At 35.2% G+C, this 24,392-nt stretch overlaps 1 protein-coding gene across 2 annotated transcripts; it reads right to left on the bottom strand.

The window, feature by feature from the left end:
- Positions 1-2,332: 2,332 nt before the first annotated feature.
- On the bottom strand, positions 2,333-22,074 carry ptpreb (protein tyrosine phosphatase receptor type Eb). Of its 2 annotated transcripts, XM_051134125.1 has the most exons (21): positions 21,968-22,074; positions 15,478-15,676; positions 14,444-14,515; positions 13,339-13,435; positions 10,339-10,412; positions 10,030-10,163; positions 9,830-9,920; positions 9,616-9,692; positions 9,407-9,443; positions 8,291-8,388; positions 8,012-8,131; positions 7,634-7,797; positions 6,555-6,690; positions 6,325-6,474; positions 6,093-6,186; positions 4,491-4,567; positions 4,260-4,394; positions 3,995-4,120; positions 3,736-3,887; positions 3,481-3,616; positions 2,333-3,339 (listed from the first exon to the last, which is right to left on the bottom strand). In XM_051134125.1, exons 3-21 carry the CDS (start codon positions 14,511-14,513, stop codon positions 3,265-3,267), a joined length of 2,043 nt encoding a protein of 680 aa, XP_050990082.1. In that variant the 5' UTR covers positions 14,514-14,515; positions 15,478-15,676; positions 21,968-22,074; the 3' UTR covers positions 2,333-3,264. The 2 variants fall into 2 exon arrangements, with proteins under 2 accessions (XP_050990082.1, XP_050990083.1); XM_051134126.1 differs by lacking the exons at positions 13,339-13,435; positions 14,444-14,515; positions 15,478-15,676; positions 21,968-22,074 and adding an exon at positions 10,492-10,675.
- Between the last annotated feature and the right edge of the window lie 2,318 nt (positions 22,075-24,392).

Below are 24,392 nucleotides of genomic sequence, written 5' to 3'. Positions count from 1 at the left end.
CGAATAGCGTCATTCCTGACACAGGACGCAGACTCCGCCCAGTGTTTTGGGAGTGTGTCTTGAAGAGAAAGCTGGCTTGCGTCCCAACGTGCATACTGTCCACCCTACAGTCTATGTGATACTAGTAAATTTCAATACTGTTTAGGGTAGATAGGGTGGATAGTATTAAAAAACGTAGTAATAAATAAAACTTAGTAATAAAAAACTTTTCACTTTCAGAACAAAAATTTACAGATAATGTACTCACCCCCTTGTCATCCAAGATGTTCATGTCTTTTTTTTTCTTCAGTCGTAAAGAAATTATATTTTCTGAGTTAAACATTTCAGGATTTTTTTCCATATAATGGACTGCTATGGTGCCCCGATTTTGAACTTCCAAAATGCAGTTTAAATGCGGCTTCAAAGATCCCAAATGTAGTTGTAAACGACCCCAGCCAAGGAAAAAGGGTCTTATCTAGCGTAACCATCGGTTATATTCATTAAAAAATATACAATTTAAATACTTTTTAAATTCAAACGCTCGTCTTTGTCTTTCTCTCCCTGAACCCTGTGTATTCTGGCTCAAGACAGTTAGGGTATGTCAAAAAACTCCAGTCGTATTTTTTCCCTCAACTTCAAAAATCATTTCAAAATCATCCTACATCGCTGCAGAAGTACCGACCCAGTATTTGCAAAGTGAACATGCGAAGAAGATCAAACACCCTCAACAAAAAAAGGTAAAACAGCGATATAAGACGATTTTTAAGTTGAGAGAGAGCATGAGATGGGAGTTTTTCGACATACCCTAACTGACATGAACTGGGAAAAACAGTTCAGGCAGAGTAAGACAAGACGAGCGTTTGACATTAAAAAGTATATAAATTGTATTATTTTTATGAAAATAACTGATCATTTCGCTAGATAAGACCCTTCTTCCTTGGCTGGGATCATTTACAACCGATCGCTTGATTTGGGATCGCTTGTAGCTGCATTTAAACTGCATTTTGGAAGTTCAATATTGGGGCACCATATCAGTCCATTATATGGAGAAATATCCAGTGCAACGGTTTTTACATGACCAGCTGTCATGCAGTTGACCACCAATAATAATTACCATAGTAATATGTTTAATGACTTAAAGGTATAGTTAACCCAAAAATAAAAATTACTCCATGATTTACTCACCCAAGCCATTTTAGGTGTATGTGACAAACATAATCAGAGTTATATTAAAAAATGTCCTGGCTCTTCCAAGATTATAATGGCAATGAATAGTTGTTGAGATTTTAAAGTCCAAAAAAAGTGCATCCATGCATCATAAAAAGTACTCCACACGGCTCCAGGGAGTTAATAAAGGCCTTCTGAAGTGAAACAATGCATTTGTATAAAAAATATCCATATTTAAAACTTTCTAAACCGTAATCTCTAGCTTCCACTAACTGTCGTACACATGTTCATGAGAAAGTGGTGTTCCAGTGTATGACTTAGGACCTAGTGTAGGCTCCGGTGAGAAGTGATGAACACAGAAGCGCAGAGCTGAGAGGAAAAACAAAACACTGGTCACCAATTAGAAGTACAAAACCAGAAATTGTTAAAGAAATGTCAGAGGATTCAGATTTCGATATACGCCAAGAAGAGACTGGTTTTCCTTTGCTGTAAACAAAACTTGGTTCTCGCGAGACTAGCATAGTCTTACCAGAGCTTGCACTATGTATGTGTATGTGCGTATGACAGTTAGAGGAAGCTAGAGATTATGGTTTTTACAGTTTTAAATATGGATATTTTTCTTAAACAAACACATTGCTTCACTTCAGAAGGCCTGGAAATATGTGGAGTACTTTTATGATGGATGGATGCACTTTTTTGGGCCTCAGAATCTCAACTTCCACTGCCATTAAAAAGCTTGGAAGAGCTGTGACAATTTTTTATATAACTTCAACTGTATTCACTTGAAAAAAAAATAAAGTTAGAAACACCCAGCAGGGCTTCAGAGTGAATAAATCATGGGGTAACCTTCATTTTTGGGTGAACTATCCCTTTACGTCTGATGGCACTTTACAAATCATAAACAACATGTTTGCCTCTGTGAGGTGACTCGTTCCATGTAAAATAAAATTTTATTAGGTTACCAGGAGTCTTACCATGTTTCAAGTAGTCTATTATTAATTTCTTTATGGGTAAAAATGTCTTTTTTTAATTGCTGTAAGTAATTGTAATTGCATTACCAATATCAAATGCAAAGTGGTGAGTATTACAACCTGTAAAACTAGTATGCGACTACGAAAATCAGCTTATATCGACTTTTTATAGTAAAACAATAGACAGAATTTTGCGCACACACCCAGACACAAGTACTGACTGAAACATTTATTGCAGAAAATGGTGTTATTCAGGATTAAGGCATATGTATTTTCTAATTTTCTTCAGAATTTGTCACCCTGTTGTAGCACTGCAGTGACAGCAGATGAGTTTTTTTCTACCTGACGTTTAAACAAGCAGACAAAAACACACAAGATATCGACAGTGTTTGTAAGAAATAATGAAAGGAAATTATTCCTTTGTTATTTCACAGGTTTCACTAAACCCTTTATGATTTTACTATTCCTTTGAGTGTTTTACGCTTTAATCCATATCTGTATCTCTGTCACAGTTTTAGCCTTTTGGGTATTTGATTGGCTTGAGAAGTCATATGAATAAACAACATTATCATCACAGAAACTTTAAAGCCTGCTAAAGTTTCATTAAGTGGTTGGACATCTCAGTCAGGTTATGAAGGTGATGTGAAAGGTGAAGAGCATGTATATGGTACAAGTGACTTATCAGGGCTGATGCAAATTAGAGTCTGGCCAAGAATTGCCATAAAATTCAAATTTAGAAGTATCTTAATTAATTTTAGTACACTAGTACACACAAATAACCATGCAGAATTTTTTGGGAAGCAAGCTGGAGGATAAATAGAAGGAACAAATATTGAGAATGGAATGCTTTACACTTGTGAACATTTTTTTTTAAATAAAAATAATTTTGTAGTAAACAAAATTTGGTAATGTACAAATTAAATATTATGCTCATATTAAAAGAAAAACATTTTTTCATACTGAATACTTACACTAAACTTAATGCAAAAGAACTGATGTGGTTAAGCCACTGGAGTCTGGTCATATCCAAAATATTACCTTACTGCATATAACAAGAATAGGAAATGTCAAGTGCATGGAGTGTCACTAAGCCACAGTAATATTCTTCAGTTTAAATATAATATAAATGTGTGTTGGTAAGCTGCACTCATTTGAAATTAGCATAGTCGGAGTAGATGTCAACAAAATCTTGCACAACTCTGTAGCAGAAGTCATACTGCTCCTGAAAAGACAAATGGAAATACATTATATCATAGTTCACATATTATCTGTTCTATTATTTTTTTTATTATCTTCCATATTGTAATATAACAGTGAAGCCATCAGATCTATGTGAAATATGCATTGGGTTTCACATGCTTACCACAGTTTGGACCATATGTGGTCTCTGAGTGCGTAAACTCTTTACTGTCTGGAATACGTCCAGTAACCCTTCAGCTTTGACCCGCTCTAAGATGTTGCTGAGGGCAATGAAGGTTCCAGTCCGACCAGCACCAGCACTGATGTCACCCCCCAAAAAAACATACTTTTATATGAGGTTTATACAAAGAAATGCTGTTGAACAATATGAAAGACTATGTGTGTATTAGTGAGAGAGTGATAGTGAGTGTATGTGTACCTGCAATGCACCACTATAGGGTTGTTTCCAGATTGCTGCTGTTGTTTCTGCACTGCAGCAATAATGTCAATCATTCCCTTTCCGTCTGATGGGATTCCAATCTCTGGCCAACCATGGAAGTGGAACTGTCTGACTAGACGGGTCTGCTTTTCCTGCAAACAGCCCAATTTAGCCTCAATTTGAGCAAAATAAAGTAAACTCCTACATGAAGCGTGTGTTGGAGCATAAAATGGCCAAATTCATTGCACATTTAACTCACTGATGCATATGACAGCAGCATGTCTCGAATGCTGAAAGTCTCACAAAGTGTGTCTCTCTTCAGCTCCAGGACGTACTCTCCAAATGAAACGCTGCCCTCTGCTGGCCAGTATCGCACACACTTCTCCTGAAATGTGGGAGTTGTTGGAAAGGAAGTGAATGCGTGAATACTTCAGAGATGGAGTTGTGGAAGAGTAACTGCACATTTCTTTATGTTGATTAATATATAAATATTAAAATGATAGATATAAACATTTAAACTGTACCTGTTCTCTCTCTTTCAGCTCGGTCAGCATGACAATAGAGTGGCACTTCCACTCCCATACCATGCGCCAGAAGTCCTGCACAGTGTGAGCCAAAGGTGCCTGAGTTGCTATAAAGTAATCCTTCTGCCTGTAACCCTGAAAAAGTAAGGCACAGTGTCACGAGTACATTTCCAAATGTTCTGTTTAATTATCCAGGCAGTATTTAAACATTTTTATGAAACATATACTTACATCTATGAAAGATGCATTAATGTAGTCTGTGAATTCTTGCCCTCTTTTCATTGATAATATTACCCTGTTGAAGTCGTCTGGTAATAAGACAGGATAATAATTACATTAAGAAAAAAAGAAAGAAAGAAAGCACTAATATGATAAATCTGTATATGGGTCATTCTACAGAATTGGTTCAAAGTCAAAGAAACATCTTGAATGTGTCTTTTTCCACAAATTTTGTATGTATGCAAATTGCTTAATTTCCAAGGAACACATTTCTAGTAATTGTGCAGTTAATTCTCATACTGTATTTTCAGAAAGGTTTGGAACATTTTTCCTCTACCCAGATTTGTCACTACTGAAACACAGTAATATACAATTTAATAAGAAGGGTTATATTGACCTATTAAGATTTTGCTTACATCTTCCTTGTAAATATATATTTTTTTCTATTATATTAACAAGTTTTCAGAGGTAAATCAATAACAATTACAATTTGAACAATATTTCAAGTGTGATTTATGAGATTTGTTGTATTTTGAATCCAATTTTTCTTTCTAAAAAAAAAAAGTTGATCATACTGCAGTGTTGCCAAGTCAGCGATTTTCCTGCAGAATTGGGCTACTTTAACAATGTTGCCGCGGGTTGTTTTTCATGCCCGTGGGTTGAAGCGACGCCACTAACGTGATATTTAGCCCCGGGAATGATCATTTTACCAGGGGAACCCCACCAAAAAATGTGTATTTTACCCCCGGAACATGATTTTTAAGGGGACCCGCCCTCAAAATGCGATTAGGCTACTCTTAGGCTAGTTTTCAGTAGCAATTGGGCGGGTTTTGTTGTGAAAACCTGGCAACCCCGTCATACTGATTTTAAACTTAAGGACTCATTCGTTTGAATATACACTATCATAACATCTTGTTTGATAATTTAGTATACTTTATTTTTGAAAAAACATTCCATGTTTCGGGGTTGACAGCACATTTTCGATAGTGTCAGTAATGTTTTGGTAGTGACCACATCACATTTCAGAATTTTAACCCACATACTAAAACATTACTAAAACATAACTACAAAAATTTGCATAGCTGTACTAAAATTGGTTTATTTCTCCCAAATAAAGGATTGCGTGTTCCCTTTTGTCATTACCGAAACAGTGATGGCATGTTTTGGTCGTGACTGTTACGGTAGTGAAAATTTTATGGGATAACACCCAAAAAAAACAAAGATTTTAGATACTTTTGAAGCTAGCTCAAAGATGTAAATCAGCACATGGTTAGCTAGGACAGTTCTGAACAGCTATACGCATATAAAAACTAAACGTTATTTGAAACATTCACTGACATTCTTTAAAGTTACAGATTTTTAATACTTTTGAACACATTTGCCTCAAAATGATGGCCTATCTGCCTGTCTACTCACCATGTAGCTATAAGAGAGAGGGACACATGAATATTTCCCGGTCATAAATGTAGGGGTGTAGTTAAAATCAGTCTCAGCCTATGGACTAAAACATACACTATTTTATGTTTTTTAAATGTGTTTTTTGGTTGTGGGACAGCAGTTTGGCCCAATTCTGTAGAATTTCCCATATATATATAAATATATCCCTCTTCTCACATGGGATGATCTGCAGTACTCTGTTCTTTCTCATGTTGGCAGGCAGATTTCCAGTTCTCATGTTCTCCTTCATTATGCGGACATTAGTCAATTTCTAAGGAGATTCCAAACAAAACAACTTGTTAAAAACAGCTATTACTTTCTGTCATTGTATGTTCATAGTAAATCATAAGATCATTCCATACTCTTGCTTAGCAAATTCTGTGGTAAGTGTAACTGATATGGTTCTTACTCTGAATTCTTCCTCCAGACCCACTCGGTCCATCTGTGTGTGTGTGTTGTGAAGTTTGTGGAGGTGGCCTTCCAAAGAAGCGATGTCTAACTCAGTGTCACCATACAGGTAATGCTCCAAAAGTGCCTGGTAAATGAACGAATACTGCATCTGTGGGTGAGAGAAAGGAATATCAGTGGCCAGTCACTGCTGAAATGAGTCAAGCAGAGGGACTGCGGAAAGTCCTTTACGTCTGTTTGAATGAGCTGACAGCGCTGCTTCCTTATTCTGGACACGAAGCCGAACACGTCCACCCTCGCTTCAGCGTGCATCATATCCATCATCGCGTCAATCACAATGAACGTCCCAGTCCTGCCAACCCCAGCGCTACACGGAGAGAAAATGAGTCGTGAGATGTGAAGTAGGGCATGAAATAAGGGATAATGAGATAATGTAGTAAAAACTGCGGGGTCTTTTTATTTGAATTACTATTTTGGGCTAGATAATTATCTTGGATCAATTAAACATGGGAGCAATTTTATATTAACATTCATAATGCTGTGAATATTGCAGGTTTTTACTGTACAGCATACCAGAAAAAGTTTGCCATTCAACTGCAATAAGGCACTTTTCACACTTTAACAAGTGGGAAAGTCTGTAGTTCTGGCTGAGGTGTTAACAATCCCACATGAGGGGGGCGTTTAACAGCTGAGCCTCAAGACATCTGCGTTGGTGGTTGTTTCTGCATACTTCACATTTCAGTTTGTTATAGTTGAAATGTTCACCGTTTTAAAATGTTTAGCACAATTTTATTATATACATTCCTTTTCTTAGGGGCCATTCACACAAAATGTGTTTTTGCTTTGAAATATGCGAGATGCAGGCATGGGAATGGGAAAAACAGAAGGTATCAAGACAAGTTGTGCTGTATTTTTTAAAAACTAGACAAACCCTATTGAAAAATCCAGCATATGCCAGTTAGGTATGTTTCAAAGCATGGCTGCTAGTTTGAGCTGGTTTAACCTGGTCATGTGCTGGTCCTAAGCAGGAGCTAGTTGCTTATAACCAGCTTAGGACCAGCACATGACCAGCTAAGAACTAGCTTAAACCACCTCTTGACCAGGTAAGGACCATCTTAAACCAGCTCAAACCAGCAGCCATGCTTCAAAACATACCTAACCAGCATACGTTGGTTCTTTCAACAGGGAAAGACAAAGTGAACTAGTTAATTTACACAGAAAAACAATGGAAAAGTAGCACTGTGGAATGGAAAATGAATTACCCATTAGTCTGTAGGCGAATGTATGTTAAGAATAGTACACAGTCTTACCTACAGTGCACTATGATTGGTCCTGCATGGGCAGGGTTGACAGTCTTGACTTTCTTGAGGAACTTAAGCATACCGATAGGTGAAAGGGGTACGCCAAAATCAGGCCAGCTGGTGAAATGCAGCTGAGTGACCAACCTTGGAGGTCTGCAACCATCAGCAGCATGCTGCAAAATCACACCAGCTTGCATTAAAAAAAATTTAGAAATAGCACAGCAAATACTCAATTGAATGGCCTGGCTGATTCCACAAGGGTGTAAAATGTGCTTGGTTAGTAAATTACAGGCCTGTCAGGAGACGTAGTGTACTAGTATATCAGGATAGTATACAAAGCATTTGATTACTGATGCTGTATTGTTTCTAAGGGAAATGGCCACTCACGTGCTGCACACAGAACTTCCTGATTGTGTAGTCCACCAACACTGTAACGTCTTCCATTGCCACCCTCACACAGCCGTAGATCCAGCAGCCCTGCTCAGGCCAGTATTGATAGCACTTTTCCTGCATTTCACACACAGACATCACACATATTTAACCAAATACTTGATTATTGCAATTCGTTAGTAGTGTTTTGAAATTCTTTTTTTTTTATATTGCCCCCTATTTACATGTTAAACTCTTATCAAGTCTGCGGTATGACTTTGTAATGTCTTCTCTTACCTCTTTTCTCTCTCTTGTGTTGGTCAACATGACTATGGTGGCTGATTTCTGCTCCCAAACCATCCTCCAGAAATCTCCCACTGTCTCTGGTTTTGGGCCTGAAAATAACAAATATTGAAAATCAAAAGAAAGATGAATTGAATGTCATTTAAAGGAGTAGTTTACTTCCAAAAAATAAAATTTCCTGATGATTTACTCACCCCCATGTCATCCAAGATGTTCACATCTTTCTTTCTTCAGTCAAAAAGAAATTTAAGGTTTTTGAGGGAAACATTCCAGGATTTTTCTCCTTACAGTGGACTTTAATCGTAGGTAATGGTTTGAAGGTTCAAATTGCAGTTTCAATGTAGCTTCAAAGGGCTCTACACGATCCTAGCTGAGAAATAAGGGTCTTGTCTAGCGAAAGAATCTGTAATTTTCTTTAAAAAAAACAACAACAAAAAAAAGAATTTATATACTTCTTAACCACAAATACTCCTCTTGCACTAGCTCAACCTCACACATTACGTAGTCACGCAGTCACAAGTATCGACCCAGTGTTTACAAAGCTAAAGTGTAAAGAATGTCAAATGCCCTTTACAAAAAAGGTAAAACAATGATGTTGGACGATTTGGAAGTTGAAAATGAGAAAACGAGATTTAGTTTTGTGCCCTACACAGAGTACACAGACAAAGAAGTCTGAAGTCACAGACGTGCATCTCAGAGCTAGTGCAAGGTGAGCATTTGTGGTTAAAAAGTACATACATTTTTCATTTTTTTAGAAAATGACCCCTTGTTTTGCTAGAAAAGGCCGTTATTCCTTGTCTGGGATTGTGTAGAGCCCTTTGAAGCTACACTAAAACTGCAATTTGGACCTTCAACTCGTTGATCCTCATTGAAGTCCACTATATTTAGAAAAATCCTGGAATGTTTTTCTCAAAAACCTTAATTTGACTGAAGAAAGAAAGACACGAACATCTTGAATGACATGGGGTGGGTAAATTATCAGAACATTTTTATTCTGGAAGTGAACTAATACTTTACAATTAGAATGTTTACATTTGATTGATTAAATTACCTACTAATTTTTTTTTTTTACTTATTACAGATGGGAAGATTGAAAATATTTGCACGTACCTTGAGCTGCAATAAATTTGCTTTTTTCTCTGTAGCCCTATAGAAAGATCAATGAATCAATCCTGAGGCTCAGAAAACTACATTAGTGATATAATGTATTATATGTATTATATATAAGGTATTAAAGTCTTATAACAACATTTTACATATATTAGATCACAGGATTTAATCCCTACTTCTTATTGCAAAAGCATGGAGAAAGTACTCACATCTATATAAGAGGCGTTTATGTAATCAGAGCCCATATATCCATCTATGTGTGAAAGCAGCACTCTTGAGTGGTCATCTGAGAAGGAAATGAAAAGATGTGTATTATTAAACTCTAGGGACCAACTTCCTCCATTCAAATCTTAGTCACAAGCTCTTTCAGAGTGTTTGGAAAGTTTGCAAGTGTCTATGAATGAGTGAAAAAAAAATGCTTACAGGGCAGAATATTGGGATATCTGTTCTTTTCTCTGTTCTCCTCTCTGCTCGCCTCTTCAAAGGTACCACAGCCAAAACCGCAAGGCAAAGACTGTAAAGGAGAAGCAGCAGAAGAAAGAAACAATATGTGAGTATAAGAAAACAAAATGGAGTTAGTGTGCATGTGGAGAATGATAAAGTTTGTGAGTCTAAGCTCTTACATTAAATTCCTCTCTGAACAGTTTGCCATCATCTGCCATGCGTAGGCGAAACTCTTCCTCCAGGGAGTCCAGAGGGATGGGGAAATAACGCTTTGATGGAGAGGGTGATCTGGGGAGGAGCACCACCGTTTGTTCTGACAGAGAGAGAAGTAGAAAAACATACAGGCTGGAAGAGAGACTTACTTTTCTTACTGTCACCGTTTTATATCTCTCGAACAGATTCCAAATTCTAAAAGCTTTGTTCTAAAAATACTGGCTTAATACAAATAAACAAAATGCCAACAAAAAATCTGACAAATCAAAACTTACCTTGATCTTCCAAAAAGCCATTTGGCAGCTTTTTGTCAACCGAGGCGACAAGATCCTTCCTTTGCTCTCTAAACCTAAGAGATTTTGAAGACATTTACAGAGAGACAAAACAAACAAAAACTTTCCAAAAATGACAAAGTTCACAATACACACCAGAATCTAAAGTTCTTTCTCATGGGAGATTGTTTGGTTCTCTGATTCCTCAGAGCAGATGAGAGAGAATGACTCGCTGACACACCATCACAACTGCTTTCACATTTCACTACACATGCAGCTGCTGCTGGAGCAACTAGGCAGGGTCATAAACAGACACGCACACACATACTCTTAAAGGTGAAGTGTGCTATTTTATGTTTAACTTATTTATTCTCTCTCGGCTGAAAAGGCAGCAACAACTGTAACTAAGCCTTTTATAGGCTGACTCCCTGAAAAAGTGTAAACACTGTCCCTCAGTGGCTCTGTCTTTCAAAACTTTGCTCTGTTTGTTTAATCACAGAGTTTGGAGCAAGACTATCTGTTAGACCAACCAATGGTGGACAGGGAAAGTGTCAAGAAACCTATTTGAAAGCCTGTGGCTGATTACATAAAAATGTTGGTAAATGCTAGTTGGTTAGACTAGTTCTTAGGACAGAGTTTTAACACAGAGGCTGAGTTTTTGCATTTATACAGTTGAGGTCAAAAGTTTACATAAACTGAAATGAACAAATGAAAAAAAATTACCAGCCCCACATCTTTCTGTAACATTATTTGCATCCAAAATTACAAAAATATCTGCAAATTTAGCGCACACAGTTGAGGTCAAACGTTTACATACACCTGCAGAATCTGCAAAATGTTAATTATTTTACCAAAATAAGAGGGACACATTTTGTAGGCTGGTAATTTTTTTTCATTTGTTTTTGAAAGAAGTCCCTTATGCTCGCAAAGGCTGCATTTTTTAATCAAAAAATACAAAAAAGCAGTAATATTGTGAAATATTATTACAGTTTTATATTTTTACATTTTACAGATTTTAACATTTTAAAATGTAATTCATTACTGTGATGGTAAAGCTGAATATCCAGCAGTCATTACTCCAGTCCTCAGTGTCACATGATAATTTAGAAATCATCTGAATATGCTGATTTTTAAAATTATGTTCTGCTTACTATTTCTGTGCTCTATATTACACTTCAAAAAATGCTTTTCTTACTTAGTTTTTTGTCTTGTTTCCAGCCAAAATATCTAAAAATTCTTAAATCAAGAGGGATTTTCTAGACAAGCAAAAATCAGCAAAAGTCTTGTTTTCAGAAAAAAGACATCAAATTTAAGTGAGTTTTTGCTTAGAACAAGCAGAAAATAATCTACCAATGGGGTAAGCAAAATAATCTTATTTCACGCAGAAAACAAGATTATTTTGCTTACCCCATTGGCAGATTATTTTGCTTGTTCTAAGCAAAAACTCACTTAATTTTGACTTGTTTTTTCTAAAAACAAGACAATAATTTTTGCTTGAAAATCATTCTTGATTTTAGAATTTTTAGATATTTTGGCTGGAAAGAAAGACAAAAAAATCTAAGTAAGAAAAGCATTTTTTGCCATATACAGGATATGTTTGAAACTGCAGTGCTGTAATTAGCTGTAAAGACTGGAGGGGAACAAGTAAGGAACAGTAACTGGGTTTCCATCCAAAGCTGCAAATTTAACTTATGTGCAAATCTGGAATATTGCATAAAACGTGCAAATATGCAGAGTTTCCATCCAATGAGTCAAAGAGAACAAAACCGTCACTTGCTGATAAACTGGCAATAAATATCACTAAGAAAAGTAGGAGAAGGCACTAAATATAATAATTTTTATATATAATGAATTACTTGCAGGTCAGAGCGAGCAGAAACACAATATATAATAAATGCGGTCATTGTTTTCGGAGGTGGATGCCTGCTGTTTGGGAATACAGTTGTGAGACAGTTCTGGGAATCAATTATACAGAAATACTTTGATGACAGACTTTGCTTGGACTTTTCAAAATGACCATAACAACATAGATGCTGTGCAAAAAAAAAAGTCAGGTTATGCTGTTTCATAGCGCCAAGTCACATGACTTTTTGATGCGTATGGACGAATTTATTCGGCAAATGTGTTTCCAACTCCTATAATTCGCATTAACTCTTTTTTGCACTAAAAAGTCAAGAAACATCTCATGTAAACATAAAAACGTTTGCAAATTAAGGGTTTACTTTTGAAATTTGTCGTTTCCATCATGTTTCTTATGCGATTCATCATAATGCACATAAAAACGGGGTGATGGAAACAAAGCTAGTGAAGGCTGAGAGTTTTTGTAGGTACTCCAAACAAGATGTAGAGGAGCCCTAGAGAAAGTATCCACCTTTTTCTTCAACAAGAAGTAAGTCTATGAGTGAGACTTCTGGTTCATTAAATGCTATAGGGAAATAATGAGAAAGATAACAACGTGCAGTAAATGGTAAAACTGTTTGCACTACAAACCAGCGTGCTTATAATTAAAATAATACATTAAAATAACATGGTAAGACACACCAATTTAAAATATATAAAGCAGCAAAACAAGCTGTTTTGTACAGTTAAAAATAGCTGGACGCAGATGAGACCGGAAGCCAGACCCATAAAATGTACAAATAGCCATGCCCACTCTTACGGGAAGAATAAGGTGGTATTTGAAACTGAGTTGATGTTGTGGTAACGATGGAAGCTTTGGATAAAGAAATTTCTGGCCTGGACAAATGAGCACTTTTCATGCAGAGAGAGCAGGAAGTTAGATGTCTACAAATAGATCTTTGTACAGGCATAGCTGGTCTGAAATGTTTCATAAAGGAATGGAAGCACAGCAGTTGGCAACACTGTAAGCCAGACTATAACAGCCTAGTGCTGAGTCAAATAAGGGCAGCTCACTTATACATATTTCATTGTATCTCTACATATAATGTATAATGTGTTATTTGTTTCGGATATAATGTTTTGGGGGTATGTGTGTTTTCTTACCGTAGTATGTAGGCGATTAGGAGAAGAAAGATGATGAGCAGGAGAGAGGTGACGAGGCCTGAGGCTAAGACATGTGAGCCCTGAGGCGCTGGAGACTCTGAAAGACAATGGAAGTGAGTGAAGTAAGATTCTCCACAGGCTTTTCAGCAGACCCAAATGGAATCTGCAGGCTTTATTTAAGAGAGATAATGTGTGGAATTCTGCAGAATGGATTTACACTACCAGTCAAAAGTTTTTGAACAGTAAGATTTTTAATGTTTTTTTAAAGAAGTCTCTTCTGCTCACCAAGCCTGAGTTTCAAAGTACAGCAAAAACAGTAACATTTTAAAATATTTTTACTATTTAAAAAAAATGCTTTCTATTTAAATATATATTAAAAAATAATAATTTATTCCTTTATTTTTTTAGCATCATTACTCCAGTCTTCAGTGTCACATGATCCTTCAGAAATCATTCTAATATGCTGATTTGCTGTTCAAGAAACATTTTTTATTATCATTATCATTATTTAAAACAGCTGAGTACTTTCTCAGGATTCTTTGAAGAAAGATCCAAAGATCAGCATTTATCTAAAATTATATAATTTAGCAAGGATGATTTAAATTCATCAGAAGTGATGATAAAGACTATTATGTTACAAAAGATTTCTATTTCAGATTAATGCTGTTCTAAACTTTCTATTCGTCAAAACTTGAAAAAAATCAACTCAGCTGTTTTTAACATAATAATGATACTAAATGTTTTTGGAGCAGCAAATCAGCATATTAGAATAATTTCTGAAGGATCATGCGGCTAGAGTAATGATGCAAAAAATTCAGATTTGAAATCAGATAAATAAATTACATTTTAAAACATATTCAAATATGTTACAAAAACTTACTTTAAATAGTACAAATATTTTAATATTTTACTGTTTTGGCTGCACTTTGGATCAAATAAATGCAGGCTTGGTGAGCAGATGAGACTTCTCAATTTTAAATGTGAAACTTTCCAATTTCAGACATTCTAAATCTATGGAAATTCATGTTTTGTTTGTACGCATTATGTGTCGGCCTGTTTATAAATAATTCTGAATGAAAAACAGATATCTAGAGATAATATATACCTGTGGTCAGGTTTCCATGAGAGGAACTGTTTGAAATGAGAGCTGCTGAAACTAGAAACAGGACCATCATGGCTACACATAAAAAGAGAAAACAACAAACAAACAACTATGTGAGTGACAATTGACTTTATATGAAAATCTGTATTTTTATTATGATTAATAGAGTCTATTATCGGTACTATTTAGAAAAATGGCATTTTCTGAAAAAATTCTGCAGAACTAAGACATGTTCAAATGTGCAAAAGCTTCAAAAGAGATTCAATTAGCCTATATTAAAGCCATCAGTCTTTTTCACATGGCATTCAGTAAGAATCTTCCCTCTGCATGACCAAATCTAAAATTAATTCCAATTAATGGTCCAGAGAGTTATGGCCTCTGGAGATACGGTATCATCTACCACACACAACCAGCAGCAACTGAGAAAAGTAGGACAAGACTTACTACCCCAGATATGATCACATTTTTATATATCTAAAAAGGTACTGTGTGCAAATGCATCTCAACAATGATCATTATGGAACTATGTGATCTACAGTATATAATAAACTTAGGATAAAATACAGAAGATTTCAAAAGACAATTTTTCAAATAAAAAGTTGAATGAATATTCATTATGTAAGTATTTCAGATTCTACTTTATTTCTAGGAAAATAATCAAATTTGATTCACTGATCATGTGAAACTTACACAGATGTTCAGCTGTTCAAGTCCATTTTTATGTCTGGTCATAAACATTTGAACCCCACTATATTTTTTAAATGCCTTCCCAAATAAATAAGACATTTTATAAGACTGCACTTATAGATGTCCACCCGTGAGAAATAAGCCGACTTCAGAAAATCTGTCACATAACCTGTTTATGATTGATCCCCTGTAACTTTTTCAATCCCACTCCACAGAGATTTCACATAATAATCCTTTCAAAAGCTGAAGCAGAAAATCTACCTGCCACCAAACGTTTATGAATTCTGTCTGTAGAGATTAGAAAAGAAAACATGAAGGACTAAAGCAGCCATACACACAAGCATACTCACAAATGTGAAATATGTCTCACTCCGAGGCAACTTCTCAGTCCATAGCTTTCAAGAGAGGAGACATTAATTATTATGATACTTTTCCAGAAGGTCTCCACGAGTCATGATATCTGTGAAGGCACTTCTGTCCTTCAATAATACATGAGTGCAGGTTTTTTCATTGTCCTCTCTGGGTGGGCTATCCTTAGATAGCCACTGCCTGCAAAGAACAAAGAATAAGGTTACATTAGGAGAGGGAATTGTCTTTTTTTAAAACCTTATAAAATGTGTATGACAGGCAGTGGCAGAGGGTTGTGGAGGAAGAGAGAAGCAAAAGATCTACTTTAAAGCTCTCTTTTAGCATGTGCCAGTTGATTTTTCACCCAGAAATAAAAAAAACTTTATTCTGAAGTAAAATGCCAGAAATTAACTTTACCATTAAGACACAGTATTTTTTACATTGGTGAGGGCAATGTTTCTAATCACCGTATTATTACAATCACCATACTATGTTGTCTTCAATGTCAAATACTTAGATTTACCCAATTACTTCAATATTTTTACAGTCATTCTTAAGAAGTGGGACAAAACAGGGTGCAAAATTGAAAAAATAAAACCTTGTACTCAGACAAATGAAACTACATTTATGTATCTTATATATGTACTAATCTACTAAGCTATGCTTTGATACAACCAACAAAATGTGCTTTTTACCTTGGACTGTGTAATATAATTTCAAGTTTATCAACATTTCAAAACACATTCTCATGTTAGCTGACAGATTACACTTTCACATGTGACCAACAATTCCACAACGAAGTATAAAATATCATAATGAAATATTATCAAAATATTCAACTGACGGAGGTGACAGAAATGACAGAGCTGGTGACGAAAACCTGAATATGTAGTCATTTTTACTATCAAATACATTGAATCAGTCAATTACTGTATTAAAACAAACACAACAAACAGTGAGTATGTTATTGTTTATATAAAGCTTTTATTCAAGAGTCACATTTAAGTATTTTGATATATCATTGGAACACAAAATCTTATGGTGGTGATATCTGAAGGTGTTGACAAAAATTGGTTCATGTAGTAGCCATTTTGTTTTGTTTTTTCTGTTGATGCTAGATGCTAATGGAACCTGCTTCAGTAGGATAAAATGATCTAAATATTTTAAATAATTTCCTCAGAAATTGGAAGATGGTGTTGACATATCATGGTTGTGACACAGGAAATATTAACATTAGGATTTAAAATATTCTAAAACTATAAAACTTAGCTGAGCCTGTCTGACACTGATGTACTCCGCAGAGGAGGATTGTGGCAAGGGGTTCATTTAGAGTGACAGCTGCTCCCGATATTCCCATTTTATTACATTTTAATGAATGCCTGACGGTGTTGACAAAAAGTAGGGACACAACTTTGAAACCTTATGAAACATGCATGTGTCACTGAAAAACATCCTTGCTTTGATATGAGATATTATTGTGTTGCTTTTGATCATTGATCATGGTCTTTTTTATCATTAAAAAAACATTTTTATTCATTTTATAGCATATGAATGATTGAACCTTTCTCTGTGGACACTGTTTTAGATGTATACAGCTGCATGAGGCTGCAATATGACAAAAATCATTATTGTAGATTATGCTCTTTTTGTAATGATTATTAATATCGATATAGAAAACAATATAATAACTTTTTTTCTTGTCTGTGCTTTGGGCACATCACATTCTGGCTTCACAGACAAACATGGTGGTTAGTCTAGCCTTGCGCAAGTTATGCAAAAACACCCGTTATAATCACTGAAGCTACGAAATTAATCTTTTATTTACATCTTCTCTGCACTGTGTTGTTTATGATGAGCGAATTCGCGAGAGCACGCATGCCACACAGCTCCGGCGCCTCTGATTGGCGCGTTTCAGCGCTGACTAATCTAAGCGCCTCTGATTGGCCAATGCATTTGAAAAATGTAATAGAAACGCTTTTTGATTGGCTCAACGCTGCACAAAATAGCGCGTAAAATCAATCTGATTTAGTGTGTCAATCTGAATGTATTTCTGCGAATTTTACACTTTTCATTCATTTTCACATTTCATTTTAATTGCAACAGACGTAATACATTGTTTAATTGTGCAGGGGCAATTTTTGCCCATTTGTCTTGAATTTATGGGGCATTTTTGTTCATTCTGGTGGCATTTTTGCCACAAGTTCTCATGAATTTCAACCCTGAGTCAAGCATGGCAAACTTTAACTAACATTAACGACCCCACAGATTATTATTCATAGTCTAATATAATGCTTTTAAGCAGTGATGCAGCATTGTCTCTACTAAATAAGAATTTTTATATCCCACCACAGTAACCTCGTAACACTTTTATATTCATCAATATAAAATGTTATATATAGAAAATTTTAAATTAATCTGAAGTTAAGAAATAAAGGAATTTGGAAAGAATGCCAAAAGCCTTGAACATTATGGGCAAGTAGGAGAAGTGTCCCACCCATAAAAATTTTAGCAACAACCCTAATCATAATATACTGTGTAAAACTGGGTCAGTCACTTTTGGTCATCTCGGGGCCGTGACCAGATCACATGAAAGCAAATCAAATCAAGAACGTTGTCAATCAAAACCAAGTGACGGGTACTCAGGCTATAACAGCACTGAAAGCCAACATTATTTTTACATAAACCATTATTGTGAATAATGACAGCATCTAGTCATATATTACAAGTTTGTATTAAATTAAGGTTAATTTAGTATATCTGGTTACAGTCCATCTTATCCATTAAGTAGATTTTACTCAATTCTGGATGGCTGTAAATTTTCATTTAACAAAAGCGAGTGTAAAGTCACATGGCAAATCTGATGAGAAGGTGAATAGAATATGTGCATATCATCAAACCTTTATTCAAAACATGCAACCATTCTTTATTTTTCATGGTCTTGCTGAATGTGGATTGCACTGCTCAGTCAACACAGTGGCTTTCTCAACTGTGGCAGTCTGGAGGCTGTTGTTAATGTATGAGTCAATGGCCTTCATGACAAATTCTCATGAAAAAATCATGCAGACAACACCAAATGAAACAATCTCCCCAAAGACGAAACAACATACTGACACACTACAAGGAACAAGCAGCATCTCAAGCAGCAAAACCTGATCTGACTGTCAATATATCCTGCGACCTTGAGAAATGCATGTTGCTGCGCTCTGCAGATCTTTCATATGGAAACTGAATGCATATTGTTGATGCTTAATAGTTTGAATGAACAATGTGAGAGCACCACTGATGAATAAAGACAGGAGGAAGTGCCTGTAACATTAACATAATCCAGCCTTTGCTTTTCTTTGTTAGCATTATGTATGTATGTATATATTTTACATAGATCTCAGACACATTTTCCCACTCATTCGCAGAGGAAAACAGAACACTTTTCTGTCTCTACGAGAGGCAATAAGCTCCTCATCATCCGCTAACCAGAACCTTTGAGTACAAAACAGGAAGAGATTTTAGCTTTCAAATCCAATAGACTTCCTGTGTTAATGGGGGGCTTTAGATCTATAGCCAGGATGTTGCCTCCTGTTACTCCCTTTAACTGATTGTTGCTTATGGTCCATTAAGACTTTCTGCTTTTTGAGGCATTCCAAAATAACATCCTATTCGAATAGAACAATTTTCCAGAACCTTTTAGTATGTGATTTTTGTGCCACTAATACATTCAAAGCATATCCTAGAAATCAATGTGTTTGTTTTCATTCATGATATTAACTGATAAATTCTCTGAGCAAAAATCACATAGATCTTAACAGTTGTACAAACAGCATAATGACATTAGTGTAGGTCCAAGTAACCATGCAGTCTTTTCAAACACAGGAAACAGATTGGACGGAGGTGGTTGCTGCGCATGGAGAGATGCTGACCAGCACACAGAAGGCTGACTCTGCACTATAACTGACCTCTGTGCGAGAATGTGACTACCAGCGTTTATTTTCAAGTTCGAGAGAGACGCGTTTAATGCAGAACAAATGCAAATGCTGATGCATAGTAAAAAGGCTCTTCCATAAGCTATGAGAGCTTCTACGTCTATTAATTTCTTATGTGCATTACCAGACTTATAGTCTATAAATTATCTATCTAAAATTCACTTAACCTTCACAAATGTGGTTTACCGCATCAGTAACGGATAACTTCGAAACCAATATAGACCGAAAATCCATAATCGTGGCCGAACCTCTAGAAGCAAAATGATTTGTAACAACTTTACATTACTCACGTGCAGTCGAATGTCCTATAATTAGATTAAATCGATGAGAGACCTGAAACATAATCACTTTAGTGGAAAAGGTCACAGGCATTTGTTTCATGTGAAATATCTACTACCTGAGTTCACATTATGGAATAAGAACCGATAATGAATCAGATTCCAGTAAGTCTTTTAAATCTGCCATTTCATTTATACTGACCTCTTGGCCTTGTCAGCTACGAGGGTCTTAAAACCCAAGTGTTTACCAACATCTTAAGCTTTCAGATTAGAGTGCTGCGCACAAGTAATTATGAAATTAATCTCCATTTAAGCGCATGTCGCTTTAATCCTGTTGGCTGTGCTCTCTCTCTCTCTACCAGAAACAAGGTCACATCACACCATTGTTGTAAATGTTACATAAACTTCAGGAAAATTCATCTGTGAGATATGCTAATATTATTAAAATCCATTTTCTAAACATTTATTTATTGCAATAATAGGATTCAAATACACAGTATGCTTTCTATGCAATGCTTTTGAGTCTTAAAACAGCTTTGCTTTAATCTCTGAGAAATAAAAAGGCTAACCGCTGGATAATACTCAAATGCAAGGTAGGGATAAAAAGATTTGTGACTGAAGATGTTTGTAAAAATGGTTATTAATGAATAATCCACGCTTTTGAAAACTATTACTGTAGTAGATGTATGGTTTAATATAGCGTGTAGATCACAGTGGTTCTTGGCTGGTGGGTAGTGACCCAAAAATGGATTTTGATAGGGTCTACTTGAATCAAATTAAACTTTGAAAGGGAAGAGGGAGGAATGTTGTTGACATCAAAGGCTATTGTTTTAAAACTACTGCAATTTTTGAAATATTGAAAAAATTACTAAAACTATTGAAATATTGGGACATTTGAACATGTTTCTATTCACTGTCATGTTTTTTATGCAGTTTATAGTACTATTAATACATTTTAATGTTTGTGTCACCACATGATCTGTGCCCTGAAATAAAAGTACAGTATAAAAATTCTAGTTGTTTAAAACTACTTTTACTTGACTTTAGCCATAATAATTATTTTTATTGGTGTATCTTAATGAATTCTGGTTGATTTTGTCATATAAAATAATATTTTAGTATTTTTAATATTTAATAAAATCTGTTCATTTTACATCTAAACATCCTTTACAGTGGCTCTAAAGCATTTGTGGCAAGAATGGTATTGGGCATACCAATGGCATCACTCTCTGCCTCACCCTCAGGGCAAAATCTATCGGCCTCTTTTTCCAAACATCACATCTACACAAACAGACTCATGAGAATTGCCTTATGCAACTTTTTATGTTCCATTAATATACACGTAAAGGAATAACTCAAGTGACGAAAAGGTCAGTCAGCTGTTTTCATCTATATGTCATTAGTGTAAACACAGGATGTTGATTCAATAATGCAATAACACTATTCTGCCTCCCTGTTTACTGTTTAACCCTTAGAAGGGCAGGAACATAAAATAAATACATTTAAAATTAGACACAGAACTAGTTTACTGATATTTTTCAGCATAATTAATATATATATATATATATATAGATAGATAGATAGATAGATAGATAGATAAATTAATATTATTAAAATAACATCTAGAGATATCAACATTATGCCATTTTACTTTATAATCAGTATGGTAAATTTATACATTTTTAATTCAGGTTTTAGTCACCTGGCCTAATATTTGCAGAGACTCCCTTTTAATGTAATTTTTAACCTCTGTATCCCCTAGTATACAGAAACCATTTAAGGGTTAATATCTGTGTACCAGCTGCCTAGACAACATTTTTTGAGCACCATAGGCGTGTGTAACATTTTTGGGCACCATAGATGCGGTACGAGACAGCTGCAAAAATAATACTGCTGCACGCAAAATGCTGTCTAGACAGGCAGCTCAGTAGATTTTGAAACACAGCCCACTTACTCGTGTTCCTCATAAACAGATCTTGCAATTGTTAAATTCTACAGTAACTGCATGCAGAATAAACAGACAAAAACGCAAAACGTGTTGATGAAACCTCGTGTTTACACGTTAATTCGACTGAACGACGAAATGGGCGATGCTGAGAGAATGAATTATTTCGAACTCATCATCAACGCGAACGTGACTGAGGCCGGTAATAAAAACATATTTCCTTTTACCGGCGAAAAAAACTATGCAAATGATAAACCGACTCTATTTGGCAAAGTAATAACTGCGGTATTACCAGTGTGATGTCCCGGTCCATGTAAAGTATCGGTAAAATCCAGTGCTGAGATGGTTGTTGAGGATGCTGTGCAGATAGTGTCGGTGGTCCCTCCTCTACGAGCGCCGGTGCCGTGTGATGATGATGCGCCGTCGGTGCGTCACTCTCATTTATGGTGAAAAAATTTCTCCAGTCAGTCATCACATCTATATGTACTCTGGAGATGGAACATTGCAAATAATGATCTTATTTTGGATGCTGGCCAGACAGCAAATGTTTGTTTAAAAAAAAAACGTTAATAATAATAAAACGCATAAAATGTTAATTTTAAGATGTAAAATGTACAAATTAGAAAAAAAAAAATCTCTTTGAGGAAGGACAATAGACTTATAATAACCATATTGTCTGCAGTTGGACATACCTCTAGTGTGCAGCTGCAGAACTGCACTGCCATGCATGACTGCAATTTCAGGCCAGCAGTCTCAAACTGAAAGTTAGGGATGAGATTATACACTACCAGTCAAAAGTTTTTGAACAGTATGATTTTTACTGTTTTTTAAAGAATTCTCTTCTGCTCACTAAGTCTGCATTCGTTTGATCCAAAATATTTGATACAGCAAAAGCACTAATAGTGTGAAATATTTTTACTATTTAAAATAACTGCTTTCTATTTGAATATATTTTAAAATGTAATTTATTCCTGTGATCAAAGCTACATTTTCAGCATCATTACTCCAGTCTTCAGTATCACATGATCCTTCAGAAATCATTCTAATATTCTGTTTTGCCATTAAAGAAACATTTTTAAAAAGCGCTTGTAATATTATACACTATGCCATTCAAAAGCTTGGAATCTGTATGTATGTATTTTATGGATTGAAAGTGATGATAAAGACATTTATGATGTTACAAAAGATTTATATTTCAGATAAATGCTGTTCATTTACTTTCTATTCATCAAGAAACCTGAAAAATCTACTCAGCTGTTTTCAACAGTAATAATAATAAATGTTTACTGAGCAGCAAATCAGAATATTAGAATGATTTCTGAAGGATCATGTGACTGGAGTAATGATGCTAAAAATTCAGCTTTGAAATCATAGAAATAAATTACACTTATAAAATATATATTCAAATAGAAAACAGGTATTTTAAATAGTAAAAATATTTACAAATTTTTTTTACTGTTTTTACTGTACTTTGGACTGAAATAAATGCAGGCTTGATGATCAGAAAAGACTTCTTTAAAAATCTTAGTTAAAAAACTTTTGACTGGTACTGTATATTTGAAGTTAGTTCTGCTGAACTGCAGCACCATATCGGACAGCAGTGCCAGGCCAGCAATCTCAGAGTAACCAAAACCAACCCAGATCTCATCCAACTATTTTCTCTTTTTTAGCTGACCACACTCAACTTATCCAGACAGATGCCTTAGCGTTTTGTTTCTTCTGAAATGCTGAATGTAAGCCAGATTTGGCTCAGATTCTATTCTTGTCTGTAAGGAGAGAGGAATAGATGCAGTTGTTAATTGAATGTGGATGTGAGGGCATGGCATTATCTAGTGTCCATAATACTGATAATAATACAGATAAACATTTCCATACATTTTATTAGGCATACAGTAACAACATTATGCTCTAGTCTCACAGATGATCGTGCTGTGACTGAATACTGATTGGAAAAAGCATTGATCCTGTCCTCATATTATGTTTATGACCAGCAGGCTTAGTTGTGTCATGAGTATTAACATAATGCTGATACAGTCCATCCAACGGATTATTTGGTGAACAAACATTTGGGCAAACTAGTTAGAAGCTAACGATGTTATGACTAAATACGTGGTCTGTGAATTTTAGTCTACTGTTTGTTCTGTTTCAGATCCATAGTTTTTTATATGCCCTATTAAATTTGAGTGCCCTTTGTATGGTGGTACTTTGACAAGTGTTGTCATTCCATATACTGATGAAATCATTATTTCATTAGCTGTGCGTAATTTTCATCTCCTTTTGCTGAAAAGTTCAAAACCATGTTATATTTTTGGTAAATAAAGCATAAAAATATGTGACCCTGGACCACAAAACCAGTCATAAGAGTAAATTGAGATTAATACATCAAAAATCAAAATATTGAGAAAATTGCCTAAAAGTTGTCCAAATGAAGTTCTTAATGCATATTACTAAACAAAAATTAAGTTTTGATATACTGACAGTAGGAATTTTACAAAATATCTTCATGGAACATGATCTTTACTTTTTTTTTTAAGTGACTTTTAAGAAAAATCAATAATTTTGACCCATACAGTGGGCAAAAAAAAGTATTTAGTCAGCCACCAATTGTGCAAGTTCTCCCACTTAAAAAGATGAGAGAGGCCTGCAATTTTCATCATAGGTATACCTCAACTATGAGACAAAATGAGAAAAAAAAAAAAAAAAAAAAAAAAAATTCC

Source organism: Labeo rohita, chromosome 17 (genome assembly GCF_022985175.1).
Source record: "Labeo rohita strain BAU-BD-2019 chromosome 17, IGBB_LRoh.1.0, whole genome shotgun sequence".
NCBI classification, from domain to species: Eukaryota; Metazoa; Chordata; class Actinopteri; order Cypriniformes; family Cyprinidae; genus Labeo; species Labeo rohita.
Note: the sequence above shows the minus strand (reverse complement) of the source record. Positions and strands in the feature narration are given on the sequence as shown.

Coding starts and splice junctions, on each gene's coding strand:
- ptpreb (XM_051134125.1), bottom strand. CDS start 14,513: ATGATGGTCCTGTTTCTAGTTTCAGCAGCTCTCATTTCAAACAGTTCC. Junction 9,693..9,829: donor ATATCCCAATATTCTGCCCT/GTAAGCATTTTT, acceptor TTTCCTTCTCAG/ATGACCACTCAAGAGTGCTG. Junction 4,121..4,259: donor AGCTGAAAGAGAGAGAACAG/GTACAGTTTAAA, acceptor CCCACATTTCAG/GAGAAGTGTGTGCGATACTG.